Source organism: Scleropages formosus, chromosome 16 (genome assembly GCF_900964775.1).
Source record: "Scleropages formosus chromosome 16, fSclFor1.1, whole genome shotgun sequence".
Classification (NCBI taxonomy): domain Eukaryota; kingdom Metazoa; phylum Chordata; class Actinopteri; order Osteoglossiformes; family Osteoglossidae; genus Scleropages; species Scleropages formosus.
The window spans coordinates 8,534,677-8,551,192 of NC_041821.1; the positions used below are offsets into that span (position 1 = coordinate 8,534,677).

At 42.8% G+C, this 16,516-nt stretch overlaps 2 protein-coding genes across 2 annotated transcripts; both read left to right on the forward strand.

Annotated features, from left to right (window-relative positions):
• Window positions 1-114: 114 nt before the first annotated feature.
• Window positions 115-5,069, forward strand: LOC114912422 (small integral membrane protein 31-like). Its single transcript, XM_029259241.1, has 3 exons — window positions 115-328; window positions 4,216-4,359; window positions 4,789-5,069. Exons 1-3 carry the CDS (start codon window positions 310-312, stop codon window positions 4,884-4,886), a joined length of 261 nt encoding a protein of 86 aa, XP_029115074.1. The 5' UTR covers window positions 115-309; the 3' UTR covers window positions 4,887-5,069.
• A 9,576-nt stretch (window positions 5,070-14,645) lies between these two features.
• On the forward strand, window positions 14,646-15,654 carry apela (apelin receptor early endogenous ligand). The gene is made up of 2 exons (XM_018735789.1): window positions 14,646-14,724; window positions 15,557-15,654. Exons 1-2 carry the CDS (start codon window positions 14,646-14,648, stop codon window positions 15,652-15,654), a joined length of 177 nt encoding a protein of 58 aa, XP_018591305.1.
• Window positions 15,655-16,516: the final 862 nt, after the last annotated feature.

Below are 16,516 nucleotides of genomic sequence, written 5' to 3' on the forward strand. Positions count from 1 at the left end.
AAGCTGTGTTTTCTGATGTGTCTTTAGCTGGGTGACAAATATGTACACGGCCATTAAGGCAAAAAAAAAATCTTAATTAAATAAACCAAACAGGTTATGATCTGGCCTCTGGAAAGACAGTCAACACAGCACTCCTTCAAGGCGCTCACTGCCTATTCACCAGCTGCTGAACTTTGCACTACGTACGCAATATGCCAGAGCTTATAGTTACATTATTGGGAGTATGGATTGTTTCTGGATCCGGAGATTCTGACAAAGCCTGACAATATCCTTAGCAAAGTGATATATGCCACCGGCTGAATGGATTAAATGTTTCATCATCTTTGGGGTGAGTTCAAAAAGCTGTAAATTATTTCTCAACACAGGGCAGCCAACAGCAGATCTCATGCTTTCTTTTTCAAATGAAATTATATGCAGGGATTTCTATAGATTATCGTGAACAGGGACTGCAACACTAGCCCTGGTAATAGTATTTTTAAATTTTACTTGGCGCTCACTATTCCTCAGAGAAACTTACACAGCTTTGAATGTTAAACACTTATAGAACGAACCACTGATGCAACCATGCACATGGGGTAAGAGCTGGGCTGCACTTGATGTTTTGTCTGGAATCCTTTTCATCACAAGTCTATTTTATTAACTTTTACACTATTGTAGCTGTCTGCTGGTTAGGCTTCCAGGTGTGAAGTATGTGGTTTACACTGAGTACACTGTGAGCACACTAGGAGCACACTGGAAACACACTGGAAGAACACTGGGAGTAGACTTTGGGTATACTGGGAGCAAGCGCATGAAGAGTACACTTTGAATACATTGGGAAAACACTATGAGTACACTTTGAGTACATCTGCCAGGAAGCTGATACCATTGAAGGCGACTGCGGCCACAGTAGAAACCGATGGAAACTGTCGCCAGCACGTTTAGGCTTCCTCAAACGACAATCCGGTTTCAAAGGTGGAGGAGTAATGAGCAGTTACAAGTCTGCAAGCATTGCTTTTTTCATTTTATCTAGAAAAATATTCACGACCGATGACCAGGTTTCTCTCTGTTTTACCTCATCTGAATACGAGGGTTTCGGATCACGCAAAAGTGAAAATCTCCAGTTTTCCACTTAATGTTCTCGTTTATTTTTCCTGCGACGCTGATGTTTTAGGCTAGAAAAAGCTGACATTACATTTTTACATAGAACAGTATGATATTGTCAAACTTGTATCTTTGACCCTGTGATACAGCAGTTTCTATTATTATTTTTTGTGAACATGAAATAATAAAAATCTAACTCAGTTGTTTTTTTTTTTTTATGTGTTTGGAAATAAATAGTTTTCAATATGAATGACAAATTTGTTTAAAAGAATTGTAAGGAAGGGGGTGCGGTGGTGCGGTGGTGCAGTGGGTTGGACCACAGTCCTGCTCTCCGGTGGGTCTGGGGTTCAAGTCCCGCTTGGGGTGCCTTGTGACTGACTGGCATCCCGTCCTGGGTGTGTCCCCTCCCCCTCCGGCCTTACGCCCTGTGTTGCCGAGTTGGCTCCGGTTCCCCGCGACCCCATATGGGACAAGCGGTTCCGAAAATGTGTGTGTGTGTAAATTATAAGGATTTATTAAAGGAATATGAAGACAAACACTGGCCGTTATCCCCTGATTTGACCAACACATGAAAGAAATAACTGTGATGTGGTTCAGCTGTCTCTCATAGTGTTCCTGAAGTCAATCTTTTCCCATTTATTGTTTCTTATACACATCCTGTGGGGAAGCAGCGCTGAAACCACGACCTTGGGTGCAATATAACAACAGAAAGCTTTCCAGTATTCATGAGCCCAGGTACCCAGTTCCCCCCTCGGTCCTGCAGGTCGTGTGAAAGCGGGACCCCGTGAGGTCCCTCCCCATGAAGAAGGCCAAGAATGAGTCACTGATGGCCACACCTATAAGAAGATAAACTTTACAGCACAATCAAAATTGCACCAAATAAAACTGAGGCCAGTGCTCCCAACAGTAAATAAAATGCAATATTACTTATTGGAAGAGTGAACTGTGAGCTCGTATACAGCTGGGAAGAGGCTGTTATCTCACACAAACACAGGCTGCCTGGATAAGGCTCCGTTGAGTCATTAGTGAAGGAGAGCGCAGCACTTGCTTGTGCATTTTTTTTTTTTTTTTTTCAATTCATTAGGATATACGCACACACGGGAAACGGTGCTTCGAAAAGGTCACGGCAGACATCAGTTAGCAAATTTGATGATTAACTCTCAATTCATAAGGATAAAGACGCCGCTGTACCTTTTGTGCAAGAATCCGCACAAAGGAGATATTTCAGTCTAAACGGAGACACGAGGCAATGCAGCCATAAATACATCACAAAAATGTGCTATTTACTTTCTTTTCTCCACCAGGATTGCCTCTCTGTATTCAGGAAAAAATTAGATTCATATTTAGAATGTTAATTCAGGCAAATATATAATTGCTGGTTATTTCTCTCTTTTCATCACATTAAATTGAATCGTGATGCAAAATAAACATTATTTTATAATATTTTATACTTCCTGCTGCTTGATGGGTAAATCTCGGTTCCTGAGATGGAGTTGTCCTTTTGTTTAGCAGGTACTGCAGCGGTTAAGGATGTGACCTGAAAAGCTGAGGGTTACTGTCTCCCTACCCTCTCCTGACGTAGTACCCTTGACCAAGGTGCTGACCCTGATACTCTCCCGTAGAACCTGCATAATGGGTGGAAGGAAAGTACTGTCAATTACTCAGAGCGGAAGAGCGAGCTGAGCTGTATATTAATAATGATAATAATATCCAGTAGCCGTAAGTATGAACAGAACCTTGGTCTGGAACTTTCTCCGACAGCGTAAAGCACAATTCTCAAGCACTTCATCACAAGGTAATTTTAAACGATGTCACAGGGTAAGAAATCGGACACCTCTGAAAGCCTGCCGTGTGAGATTTGCGAAAGAGTCACACCTTTTAAGCAGCGCTCCTCTTATAGTGTAAACAGCGTTAATTAGCATCAACTGCGGGACAAAGAGGTTATGTCCTTCCCTTTTCTTTCCCTTCAGTTTACTTGGGGCCCCTGTCTTTGTGACGGGCCGTAGGGTGGTGAGGATACATGTGGACGAGATCCTGTCCATTGTGAGGGGACCTCAGTGATTCGGGGGGAAAAAGCGTTTGAATAAGAATCAGCCTTTGCTTTGGGAATTCAAGAGGGATTAAGGCATGAAAAGAAATGATACCTATGAGCAGGGATGCCGAAAGATTTTTTTTTTTTGGAGGGGGTGGGGTTTCTCCTGCACCCGACAGCTGCTCTGTACAGTGTATATGATGGGTCATCAGAACATTCTTCAGTGAACGCTGAAACCTGAAATCCCGCCCACCTTTGGCTGAGCTCCTGAGTACAATTGAAACATGGTTCTTACCGCAGCTGAGCGTGAAATGAAAGATGTATATGAACGCGATGTTGCCAGACATGCCGTGTTTCGTGACAGTGTGCGCAGAGTGAGGAGGGAGGCATTCTGAGCTTCACTTTGTATCCTGTCTCTCCCCTAAGCATCATCACAGTCATTGTGTGTGCGCGCGCTTGCATGCATGTCTGAGTGTCTCTGTAAAGGACACTCCGGTGTGTGCAGGGAATCCCTCGTGTGCGCCGTTTGCATCCCGTGTAATGGAATTCAAAAGGTGCAATTGATTTAGGGAGAGAGCCGGTCCAGCGACAGGGGTGGGCGCCTGTCTGACGACAGCCTGGTTTCACACTAAATCCTCTCCTCGTCATAGCGGCCAGGGGCCCAGCTGCTCACCAGTCGATACGTGTCCAGGCATCCATCAGAGGAGAATTTATTCCTGTTGCATACATTTTGCATTCATGTATTTAACTCTGGTTTTTTATTTAGCTCAAATATTTCTCGCAGGTCTCTCCTGGAGGAGCTACCATCCCCCATCATGCTGTCCTTATCACGGTATAAAAATCTAAAATCAGAACAGCATAGGTTGCTCAGTTCCACCAAGGATTCTCTTCTGATTTATAACACCTTGCAAATTTAATTTGCTTGTTTTCTAAACCAGGTTCAAGCCACAGTAGGTGTGTGCAGTGCAGCACTCGATGTTCATCACTTTGTCATCATGCAGGAAACTGTGCATTCTGTGCAATGTCTCACCCGTATAACATCAAACTGTGAGCTGCACATGTTGCACAATTATGTGTTTGTTCTTCACGTTCATCCATAGGGCGTCTTCCCCAGCGACAGAGTCCGAGGCTCATGGAGGTACCCTTCACGAACCTGGAGCTGGCATTCATTCTGATCGCCTTCATGGTTTTCTCCATGTTCAGCCTGGCGTCTGTCCTCAGCAATCGAAACGACAGAGCACAAGGTGAGCTCAATGTGAAACCATTTCTCTTCAAAATAAAAAAAAAAAAATACTTTGGACTTTATTGAAACATGTCCCTGTAGCACATAGAAATTCAGGTACTATGAGGCAGCAATCCTACAGGGGAATTCTTTAGATCTTATTAAAGAATTTCATCATAGAGATTTTCATCTCATTAGCTGCACACTAAATTGCAACCATAAAGTAATACAAATTGGAGACTCACGGAATAAAGAAATCTACATCATAGTAATTGCTACAGTGAGCCTGATTTTGATTCTTCGAAAAGACATTACAAGTATTTCTACACTTAAATGATTAAAACGGCAATGTTTTGGCAATTTGTTGGATTATTAAGATGACTATAACACGATTCATCGATGTCAATCCAGTACTTCACAATAATATGTCATGCTGCTATGCCTTCCGCAGACGAAAGCTCAAGTGAAGAATATGCAAAACTCAGGAGCACCTCCAAGCAAAAACAATCCACAAAGCCAAAAGTTGCAAATGTGAAAGGAGTGGTATAATTTAAGAGAGAATGTGGTATTTGCATACTTACGACTGCAAAGGCGAAGTTGGTAAGCGCTGAAAAGTGGTACCTGGCAAATCACGAGAAAAAACAGACACACAAAGCAGGAGTCTAGGAGACCAAAACAAAATTACAAACCTTAAATGGGCCTGTTTCCAAAAAGTCTGAACTAGCACTACCGGACTTAAATACACACACACACACACATTTTCAGAACCGCTCGTCCCTTACGGGGTCACGGGGAACCGGAGCCTACCCGGCAACACAGGGCGTAAGGCCGGAGGGGGAAGGGGACGCACCCAGGACGGGACGCCAGTCCGTCACAAGGCACCCCAAGCGGGACTCGAACCCCAGACCCACCGGAGAGTAGGACTGCGGTCCAACCCACTGCGCCACCGCACCCCCCACCGGACTTAAATATTTCTGAATATTCTTTTTGCTTGTTTTATTTTGTTTTCGGAAGACAATCGCACCCATTCTAAGGACAATTAAGAAAGTGAATCAAATTCTGAACTACATGGTATCTTTGGAGCACACAACATAAAAATGCTGGATGCTATTCCAGGATGAAGGATGTGTTGAATTGCTGGCATCAGGATACCCGAGCAGAGTTGGGCTTCTTGTTTCAACGCACGTCACGTACCGCAAACATGGCCTGTCGGAGGACTGGAGAACAAATACAATTAGTGGGCAAGCACTAGAGGGAGACCTTTCCCACCCATTCATAGACGTCCTCTCACTTGGGCTGGTCAACAAGTTCACGTTTTTAACACAGCGTGACAGTTCCAACCACTTTTGGTTTCATATGGCAATCCATGTTTGACTGCTGAAGTTGCTCTTTAAGATTTCATTAGTTTCCTTACTACTTAAATAAAGGACCTCCCTCTTGCAGAGTAGCGGAAGAGCACATACCTTCACATCTTGCCCTCTCATTGATTCCTTTTACTCCCAAAGATATTATAAACTCCGTGCCATACTGCATTGTTCAGTACTATATGTCTGTCTTGAACATAATATATACATATATAGTACTCTGAATTATGTATTATGTGGATTTCCTATGTCATCTAGTTTTAGCCACATCACTATTTTACAAGTGCCTTTTTCAGTTTATTGTATTTTGCTGTATTTCTATAATAATAATATTAATATGCAATGCATGATGTGAAAATGCTTGAGAGACTAATTGTGAAAATTAGCACCTGTATTTGTTTTCATTCTGCATGCAGTGCGGTATCCCTTACAGGGAGCTCAGGTGTGGGAGAACTGTGGCTTAGCATTAGGAAATGAGTTTTAGACCCACATGACCCAAACACCTCTCCACACTGTCTCTGCAGTCCTCTTGAGCTGAAGCCCAACATAGACCAACTTCCCCTTGTAAGCTTCTCTTCGGGCTGAGCCATGACAATAGAGTTGTCCACATGTGCAGATTTGAAGATTAAAGGCACATTGTCGTGTGTTATTTATGTCAATAAATAACTCCCCAATAAAAATAATCAAAACACTGAAACCTCCTTCAAACTTTATGCATGTCAACAAATCATATTTCTCTTTGCAACCTTGTTACTATTTTTTTTCTGCCTGAGTTTCTAAAAATCCTTAGATTTTTTTCAGTTTTAAAATATTAATTTATATAATAAAATTATAACACAGCCTATCATAGACATTCTGCACATTCTCAATACAACAAGACAACATTTTCAGAAGGGATGACACAATAATACTGAATTAAATGTGATTGATCAATGTACAATGTTTTTCAAATAAGGATTTAGGAGTCGCAATCTGCATTCATCTCAACCAACCGAACAATGTCCGCAACCACTTGTCCCAAGCGGGGTCATGGCAAGCCGGAGCCTTACCCAGCAACACAGGGCACGAGCCCAAAGGGGGAGGGGACACACGCAGGATGGGATGCCAGTCTGTCACAAGGCACCCCAAGCAAGACTCGAACCCCACACCCGCCACACAGCAGGAAGCATGCAAAGAGTAATTGTGTACGCTGGAAGCACAGAGCAATAAGGGAAGGTCTCTGGTATTGCAAAAGCACATCTAAGGCTATCTGTGTATGATATGCTTTACCTCAAGCAATCAGCTTCCACTGGAAAACCTGCTATAACTTTTATTTAAAAAATTCTCATCATATGAAAAAAATCATATGGAAAAAATCTATCTGTGTTGTTTTCTGTGCAACATATGGTAAGATTCATTTTCAGAGGTTTGACAGCACCAAGACATTCTGAAGTCCATAAACTCTGGGATGTAATAGATGCACCAGTGAGATAAAGAGTGTATAAACTGCTATCCGTATGCGTAAAAAATTCAACAATTGTCCTTTTCTGACTCCACTACCCTTAAGTCCTTGTGGTTAATGAAAGATTAGGACTTGCATGGGGCAGCTAATCACATGGAAAGAAAAGGGGCTGAATTCCCTTGCTCCATCCTTTGTTTTCCCATTCCAGGGCCAGGCTATTTGTGGGGATCGACAAAGACCCTCCAATATGGAGCCTTTACAGGGTCAGCGATACTGGCAACAGTGTCGCCGGGGATCACCGCAGGTCAAACAGGGCAGAAGCGGCACTATTTACACAGCCAAGAATCCTGAGGAAACCAGGCCAAATGCCTGTCCGCAGATGGGCATTCAAGCGTGCTCCAAGTCAGCCCGGGATGCATTAGGTTCACAGCCACTGATGATGGCAATAAAATGTGATTCAGTGTTGTTCTGGTGCCTGTTGCACATGATGGTGGCACTTAATCCAAAATAACAAAAATGTTTCCTACAAAATCAAGAGGACGCACAGAATTTGGTTGCTTGGGTACGCGATTAAAACACTAACGGCCACGAAACACAGAGAAGCGTTCTGAAACTTGCACCTGATGAACGTCAGAACGTCAGACTATAGCTTAAGCTGAGGGGACGGAAACTGCCGAACTGTCCGGATGCGTAGATTCCTGGCACATCCTGCAGAATGTATTACGTTTCTTAAGTTTATCCCGAGTAAAGCAAGAGCGCCGACGTTGATGGTATTGTTACTATTGCCGCAATGTAACCAGCAGCTGGTTTGTGGGGATCTCTGTGGCCAGGCTAACTTGCAGTCACTTGTAAGACGAGGTCCTCGTGCGACTAGTCACAGAACTACAAAGGAAGCCAGGGCCGTCTCACTCGGTGGGAGTATGGCACAAACCACTGCGCTCAGTGGGGGTTATGCTTTCGGTCATCGATACTCATCCTTTGTGGTCTTCTCAGCATTCCAACTGGAAGCAAATACCAGCTACTTGAAAGCAGTCCAGATATTCCTTCAGAGTAGCTATAATACTAAGCTACTGTTTAATTCATGCATGCATTTATTTATTTAGCAGACACTTTTCTCCAAAGTGACTTACACTGGGTACTATGTAGTGTTACCAGCCCACACACCTTATTCACCATGGTGACTTACACTGCTAGATACACTACTTACACTGGGTCACTCATCCATACATCAGTGAAACACACTCTGTGTCACTCACACACTATGGGGGAACCTGACCAGAATGTCGTTGGAATGTGGGAGGAAACCAGAGCACCCGGAGGAAATCCACACAGACACGGGGAGAACATGCAAACTCCACACAGACTGAGCAGGGATTAAACCCATGTCCTCTCGCACCACCCAGGAGCTGTGAGACAGCAGCGCTACTCGCTGTGCCACCGTGCCAGCCCATACCTTGAAAAGCTACCTACACTACTTTTCACTGCTGATCATTCTCATATTTCGCTTTTAGGAGTACCATGACAAGGGGGTGTGGTGGTGCAGTGGGTTTGGCCTGCGCCTGCTCTCCGGTGGGTCTGGGGTTTGAGTCCCGCTTGGGGTGCCTTGAGACGGACTGGCGTCCCATCCTGGGTGTGTTCCCCTCCTCCTCCAGCCTTACGCCCTGCGTTGCTGGGTTAGGCTCTGGTTTACTGTGACCCTGCTTGGGACAAGCGGTTTCAGACAGTGTGTGTGAGTGACTATGATGCCCTAGTACTACCACGAGCCCTTGCAGCAACTGTCATGAGAAAAAGCTGAACCTCTTACAAAATTATGTTAGGATCGCATGATCTGCAGCACCCGAACCAGCTGTGACAGTTTAGCTGACATAAGGGACGGCTCTAGTTCCGCAGTCATGGCTCTCTCACCCGGCTGTTCATCTGGTCAGCGGCCTGACATCCTGTTGTTGCTTCGATCAGCAGCGAAGTGTGACTAAGAGAAACAACTGAGATTACAAGCCAAGGCGCTATCGACCGGCTGCCTGTTCGACAGCATGTGGATCAGCTGTGATTGCTACAGCTGGCAGCCAAGCGAGACAAGATGCATGGACTGCTTGTGTGGATCAAAAAAAGCTGTTGCAGAGAAACAAAAGGGTATAATGGAAGAGACTAATGGAATCAGTGGGCTGTGTGGAAAGAATCAGGGTGGCAGGTAGCACAGTGATTAAGTACCGAAACGTGTAACCGGCAGTTGCCACTTCAAGCGCAAGGAGAGATCCTGCTGCAGAGCCCTTAAGCAAAGAACCTGAATTTCTCGAGTAAAACATTAGCCGTACAAACAAGCGAAAGTGTCAGTCGCTTTCGGCAAATTCCTTAGCTAAGCAAAGCAATAAAAATAACTGCAGTCATTGTATACAACGAACAATCGCGATCTGACGCATGAGCTAGTCGCATCAATCAAAAATCATTTCTTTTCGCCAGCAGCAAATCAAATGAGTTGCTGACTCACAAAGAACTTGCTCTGAGGATTTTTTTTTTTTTTTTTTTTCTTCGCGTGTGACAGAAGACAGCTATTGTCATGAAAATATGTGGACCGGGTTTGTGTGTCCCCCATTAGCATAGCAATTGGTTTATTTTCCAGATGTTTGAGAAACAGCCTCCTGTTTGTGTGTGTGTGTGTGTGAGAGAGGTGGTGAAAGGACCACATCATGACCGCCTCTTTTTCATAAAACCAGGTGAGTGTCCAATCCGAGAAGGTGCGAACAGCAACCACGTCTGCTGTCAACCCGAGGTGAAAAACGCACCATCTACTCTCAATAGCTGCGAAGGACATTAGCGACGTCAACGGCATGTGAAAAGGCTTAGACTACAGCCCAACCCATGTAACAATCACAAATTACAGCTCATTAAAACTCAATAGCGCATTTCATCGTGAAAAGCCAGAAGAACTTAGAATTGGAAAGCGATTGTAATACAAAGTACGCAGCGAGCATCTCTGGGAGGAACAGATGCGCCAAAATCTGGATTGCTGCCCTGCGGCAAGCTTGTTTGGATGGATACGGCTCAAATAATTCACGTGAAGGGAGTAAAGTATTCACTAATGTGTTGATTCCATTAATTCGAGTCACGCGTCTTACGTACGGCGACGGCTTGTTTATGGTTTTATCAGCAAGGCTCCGGAGCCGCTGCGGTAAGCATGGTAGATTGCTCCCAATGTGATTGACGAATGTAAGAGGACGGCCCCGCGCGCCGTGGAAATGACAAGCAATATAAACCAGCATCTTGCACTCAGAACTCCCAGAGAGAAATGAATGTTATCAGGGACATGGGACGCTGCCCTTTCTTATCTCCGAGTGCAACAATCCCCAGGGCGAAAACAAGATAGCCATTTCTTCTCATTCCAGTAAATAAATAAGTTTATCATCGGCTGCACTTGACAAAAACACATTTCGCTTTGAACTACTCTGGAAGGGGGCCTCTGAATGGCTGCTGAACATTACGGTACAAGGACAGGTGGACATTTACCGTCATTACTTCTGCAGGCCGAAACATGAGTTTGAAAAAAACTGAGGACGTCTTCTGTCGCTTGCTTCCTGATTCACTGCAAGACATGGTGAGCCATGCTTAATAGCTTTCTAACGTTGTCCTCGGGCCAAAGAGACCAGTTGTGTTAAATTAAACTTAGCGGCACAACGCAATTTCATGTCAATACTTTGTTTAAAAGACTAATTACTACTTTAATTGAAAAAGAAGTTGGATGTACAAATCATTTACATTTATTCACTTAGTAGGCACTTTTCTTCAAAGCAGCTTCCGCTGAACTCTATGTAGTGTTATCAGCCCACACCTTATCCACCAAGGTGACTTACACTACAAGATACACTACTTAGTATAATTTTCTTGTAATGAATTTTATTTTTTTATTGCCTTGTGGATGATTACAGATACCAAAAATGACAAGTGGTCGTGGCATGATTGAGCTATTCTATGCAACATTTTCCTAAAGGCACATTTGTATTACATTTACATTTACATTTATTCATTTAGCAGATGCTTTTCTCCAAAGCAACATATATCTCACAGAAAAGTACAATGAGTGCATTACATCAACAGAAAGAGAGACTTAGATACAGACACATGATTCTAAAGCGCAGCCAATTTATTACATTACATCACATGAGCCAAGGCACATCACGTGAGTAGCTGGATAAAGGTTTAACCATTATTCAACAGTTATAATCACAAATTATTTAATATAAACATTTACATGGTTATCAGGCAATTAAGAAATTATGAGAGAAGTGAATCAATCAAAAAGAGGTGAGTTTTAAGACCCGTCTTAAATGTAGTGAGAGATTCAGCAGTTCTGAGTGAGAGGGGGAAGTAATTCCACCACATTACATCCAGAACGGAAAACCTTTGTGCTTTTGATATTGGACTTTTTGTGCATGGGGCGGCCAAGCAGGCAGAGGTGGAGGAGTGTAGCGGTCTGGTTGGAGCGTAGCACATGATCAGGTCTTGTGGATATCGGGGAGTAGTTCCATTTATGCTTTTGTAGGCAATAACCAGAGTCTTGAATTTGATCCGGGCAGCCATGGGAAGCCAACACAGAGTGACGAGTAGAGGAGATACATGGGAACATTTCGGGAAATCAAACACAACTCGTGCAGCAGTGTTCTGTATCAGCTGCAGAGGTTTGATGGCAGAGGACACAGGAGAGCGCTGCAGTCGTCCAGGTGCGATATCACCAAGGACCAGACCAGAAGTTCCGGAAAGTTTAAGAGCAGATCCTGAAGATGCTATTCAGGATGTATCTGCAGGACCAGGTTGTGGCTTCGATATGTTTAGAGAAAGATAGACTTGAGTCAGTTGTTACTCCCAGACTCCTAGTTGAGGAGGCAGGCAAAATAGAGTTATCCAGTTTAATAGAGTTGACATCAGGAAAGTGGGCCAGCTGGAAGGTGAGGGATCTTTATTTTGGAGAGGCTGAGTTGTAGGTGGTGATCAGGCATCCAGGCAGAGATGTTTGACAGGCAAGCAGCAATTACAGTCTTGAAATTGTAAATGTATAACATTTCTAGAAAAGTAGAAATCAGACTGTTAAACAATTATAATAGCTTTGTTTTGTCTTGCCTGGAACAACTGATTTAGCTTTAGCATTTTTGGCAATATTTAATATTCTTGCTTTGATATAAATAGTATTTCAAAGGTTATGAATGTTTTATAAATACTGATTTTATTTATTTACTGGGAAAATGGTTTTAATACAATCGATCTCTGTCTTTAAATTAACCCATCACTATTTCCAACAATCCCATATTTACTTACAAATGATAAACCTTAAAGGTTAAATGACATTTCAAGTGGTCAGCACCTCACTGCTCCCATTACTCGTTCAGTCTCATAGGCTGCATCTATCGGTATCCATGGAAACCAGGTGGCTGTGATTAACAAAGGCCACATTACCATATTCAATGTAAAAACATACATAAAAACAAGATCTGAGAAGTTCCATAAATCAGAAATGCAGAAAAATAGAGTGCTTCAGGTGGACACTCATTTGTCTTCATACAATGTCTTAAACTTTTCTGAGTACTTTAACTACTAGTAAATCATGCATAACCATTTAAACTATAGATGTCCTATGGACAAAGTGTACTTCCTGCAGTAGCATTTTTTGCAAGCATCATAAAGGAATGAATAACAGCTTCAAGGGCATTCTCTCACAATGCAAAATAAAATGCCAGCAATGGTCTCTCTCAGTTCTGCTGGGGACATTAAAAAGTCTACAAAGTGCTGAGTAATTTTTCCATTCTGAGTCAGCCCATTAGCATCATGCTGGGTTTTAATCCTAATTGACATGTTAAAAGGGCCAGACATTTCATTTTAATGTGTTAATTCATCAGGACTATGGCAGAACGATAGCGGCACAGAACCTGAAAAGAGTCCGTTAGTTCTCTGTATCACCTAACGGCGCATGGCAGGAATCCTTTAGCACCACTGGAATACATAATAGTCTAATACAATTATGTCGTATTTGTTTTAAATGTCACAGTAAAAAGGACTGAGAATTGAGTCAAATTAGTTAGGGTGTTGAGTCCTCTTCAATGCTTTTCATTTTAAGTTAAGGAAAAAAATTGAATATTCATTATATTTACATTTATGCATTTGGCAGACATTTTCTTCTAAAGTGCCATTATATTTACATTTATTCATTTAGCAGATGCTTTTCTCCAAAGGATGTACATCTCATAGGAAATACAATTTGTGCATTACATTAGGAGAAAGAGGGACATAGATGCAGATGTGTGATTCTTAAGTACAGTTACTTTGTTTCTTTCCACCATATGAACTGATGTTCATCACATAAGTAGTTGTATATAACTTTCAGAATTTATATGATATTATATTTCATTACATTTTTGAGCAATCTGTCCCCATTGTTTGTTACTATACATCGGTCAAACTGTGAAAGAAAGGAAACAGTGATATGCGAACACGGGCTTGTTTACCACCATTGAAGTGAAATGCTGTACATTTGGGGGTTCCTGATTAGATGTGGGTTACAACTTGGAAGCAAAGGGATATTGTTTTACTTGTTAAGGTTAATGACCTGCACAATGCGTAAGCGAAAATCTGTAGCAAAAGAGAAACTTAACATATGAAGCACCATGGAGCCGAAGAAGCTCAAATTTAAAGCAGGGTCAGACAAATGAATGCATATTAATTATCTGCGGCCACAGCTAAGTGCCCCCCACCTCCCCAGAGTGCAACCTCCAGATGTTCCAGGAAAAAGAAGGCCCCACATGCATGAGGTTCACAACACCCAGGAACAGCAGGGCGACACAAAAGGCTTTCGTTTAGCTGAACTGTTCAGATGCGGGCCCCGACCGGTGCCACTTAGCTGCCTCTTTGCGGCCCATTCAGCAGGCAGGAGGCAGCAGCAGTTGGGGTTCGTAGGGCAGGAAAGCAAAAGAAATGTGAATGTTCTGATCGGGGGATGATGGGGGTGGTCGAGAGGGGGGTAGCTTCCTGTCACTTGTTTCACCTAATACATGTGGGGTCAGTATGTTCAATGCGAAGGCTCACATTTGCAAATGGGGAGGGATCCCTCCTTCCCTTCAAGCCCCCACTGCTTTGCATACTACTCCCACCCTTGGCTATAAAAGAGGGGGAGCAGCTGCTTTATTGTTCACGAGGCTCCGCTGCCTGCTCATGCTCACCGGGACAATCGCAGTCGACGTGCAGCAATTTCACGGAGTTGAGCCGTCTACAGGGAGGAGAAGAAGGAAAGAGAAAGTATCTTGGTTCTCCAGTGAGAGACTGCCATAGGGCACAGAGGAACAGCAGCCAGCGCTCACAGCCTCAGCAAATTCCATCATTAATCCGGTGGGCCACAAGGGGCACGTCTTCTTTCTCTGAAAACTACCTCTGAGCCACAGGTGGAACTTCGAGGGGAATTCTTGAACGATCTTCAACCCAAAGAGCTTACCTGAAGGAGATCAGCTCCCTGCCTCCGGTGCCAAGATGAGAGTACAGATCCTCCTCTACATATTCCTTCTCATTCTTGCAAGCCTCTTGCTAGTGAACGCACAAAAGCCAGGTAAGCAAAATAAAAAGGTTTATGTGCATTTTATTTATTTAAAGTATCTATTTTAACATTTTTTCCCACCAAAACAGATTCACATTTTACGGCTACAATAGTAAGGAAAAAAATTCTGAAATACTCACCCTTCACCCTTGATCACTGTTTTTTACACTGATTTTGCCTTTTTTTTCCCTAGATGTTACATATTTATTTCTGTGCATTTTTTTTCTGAATCTAAACTGCTGGATTTAGAAAACCCTGAACTTCCAAATGGTTTCCTTTTAAATGAAATATTGCATTATTTTTTTTATTTCTGAAAAACCATATATGCCAGTTTCTTTCATTGCACTATGACATAATTAACCACAGTAGCGCTGTTGCTTTGCAGAAGTGACTTGCAGGAGAGAGTTTCAGATCTTCTTTGAATGACCAGAATTAACTGTGTTGCTGATGGAATTCCTCTTTTTTAGTCATGATTAACAATAAAAGACTGGCATGTAGCCTACTGATGTTGCAGACTATTCCTGGTGTCAGTGGGAAGACTCATGTTTGTTAATGATGTTGGGGATACTTTTTGATTTGTCCGTGTCTATATTTTGGAAAATAGGCACTGTTCAACTGAATATTCACATTTTCTCATATTTATGATAATCAATAACAGGTAAAATAATAGTAGGTATCTTATTACCACTTTACTTAGAAGAGAAGAGAACCAAAAATGAGTGTTGTTTGTAAAATATTGATATTAAAATGTCATTGTTACATGTACTAGAGTCAGATGCAAAGTACAAGCTTGGGTCACATTTCTGTTGATAATTGAACTAGGTTGTTGATATTTCCTTGCAATACTCTCTTCCAGATGTCTTAAATCTGAGACGAAAGTTCCACAGACATCTTTGCCCGCACAGGAGATGCATGCCTCTTCACTCCAAAGTGCCCTTCCCTTGAAGTGCAGAGTATAAGGTAAGTTCCAGAGTCCTTAGCCGGTGCGCATGCCACATCTACAGTGAGTCCCTAGACGTTAAGTCATCAAGGCGCCATTAGTGCCAAATGTACTACTTTTTAATTTTTTTCAGCTTTGAACATCTGTTGCCTTTACTCTTCAGATGATTAAATATTAAATGCCTTGAGATTTTCAACTTAATTTTTTTAATTTTAATTTAAAAATCAAAGTAGACATGCCAACCAAGAAAATTTCAATGCTAACAACCCCACCCCGCACACACTATTTAATCTGAATTTTAAAAAATTCTTTTAAATTAGCCATCAAGTGGGAAAGGAAAATTAAGCTCAGAAATATACAAACTTAGACATTACTATGTATCTTTCTAAAGCTCATTTAGTGTTAACTGGGCTTTTTCAGGTAAGTGAATGAAAATGTCGGAACGGGTGATATTATGGATCAGGTGATACTGTGCTTTCGAAAGGAAGTAAAATTCACATTTTAAAATCTTCTAAGACAAATCCTTAACGAATTCATTTTTAGCTCTGATCCAGATCTGAACTTCTGCACCAGTGACATTTCATTTAAATTCTGCTTCCTTCCCTTCCGAGTAAAAAAATCATTTAACTGTTCCTGCGGGAAGGGGTGCGGTGGCGCAGTGGGTTGGACCGCAGTCCTGCTCTCCGGTGGGTCTGGGGTTCAAGTCCTGCTTGGGGTGCCTTGCGACGGACTGGCGTCCCGTCCTGGGTGTGTCCCCTTCCCCCTCTGGCCTTACGCCCTGTGTTGCCGGGTAGGCTCCGGTTCCCCGTGACCCCGTAAGGGACAAGCGGTTCAGAAAATGTGTGTGTGTGTGTGTTCCTGCGGGTG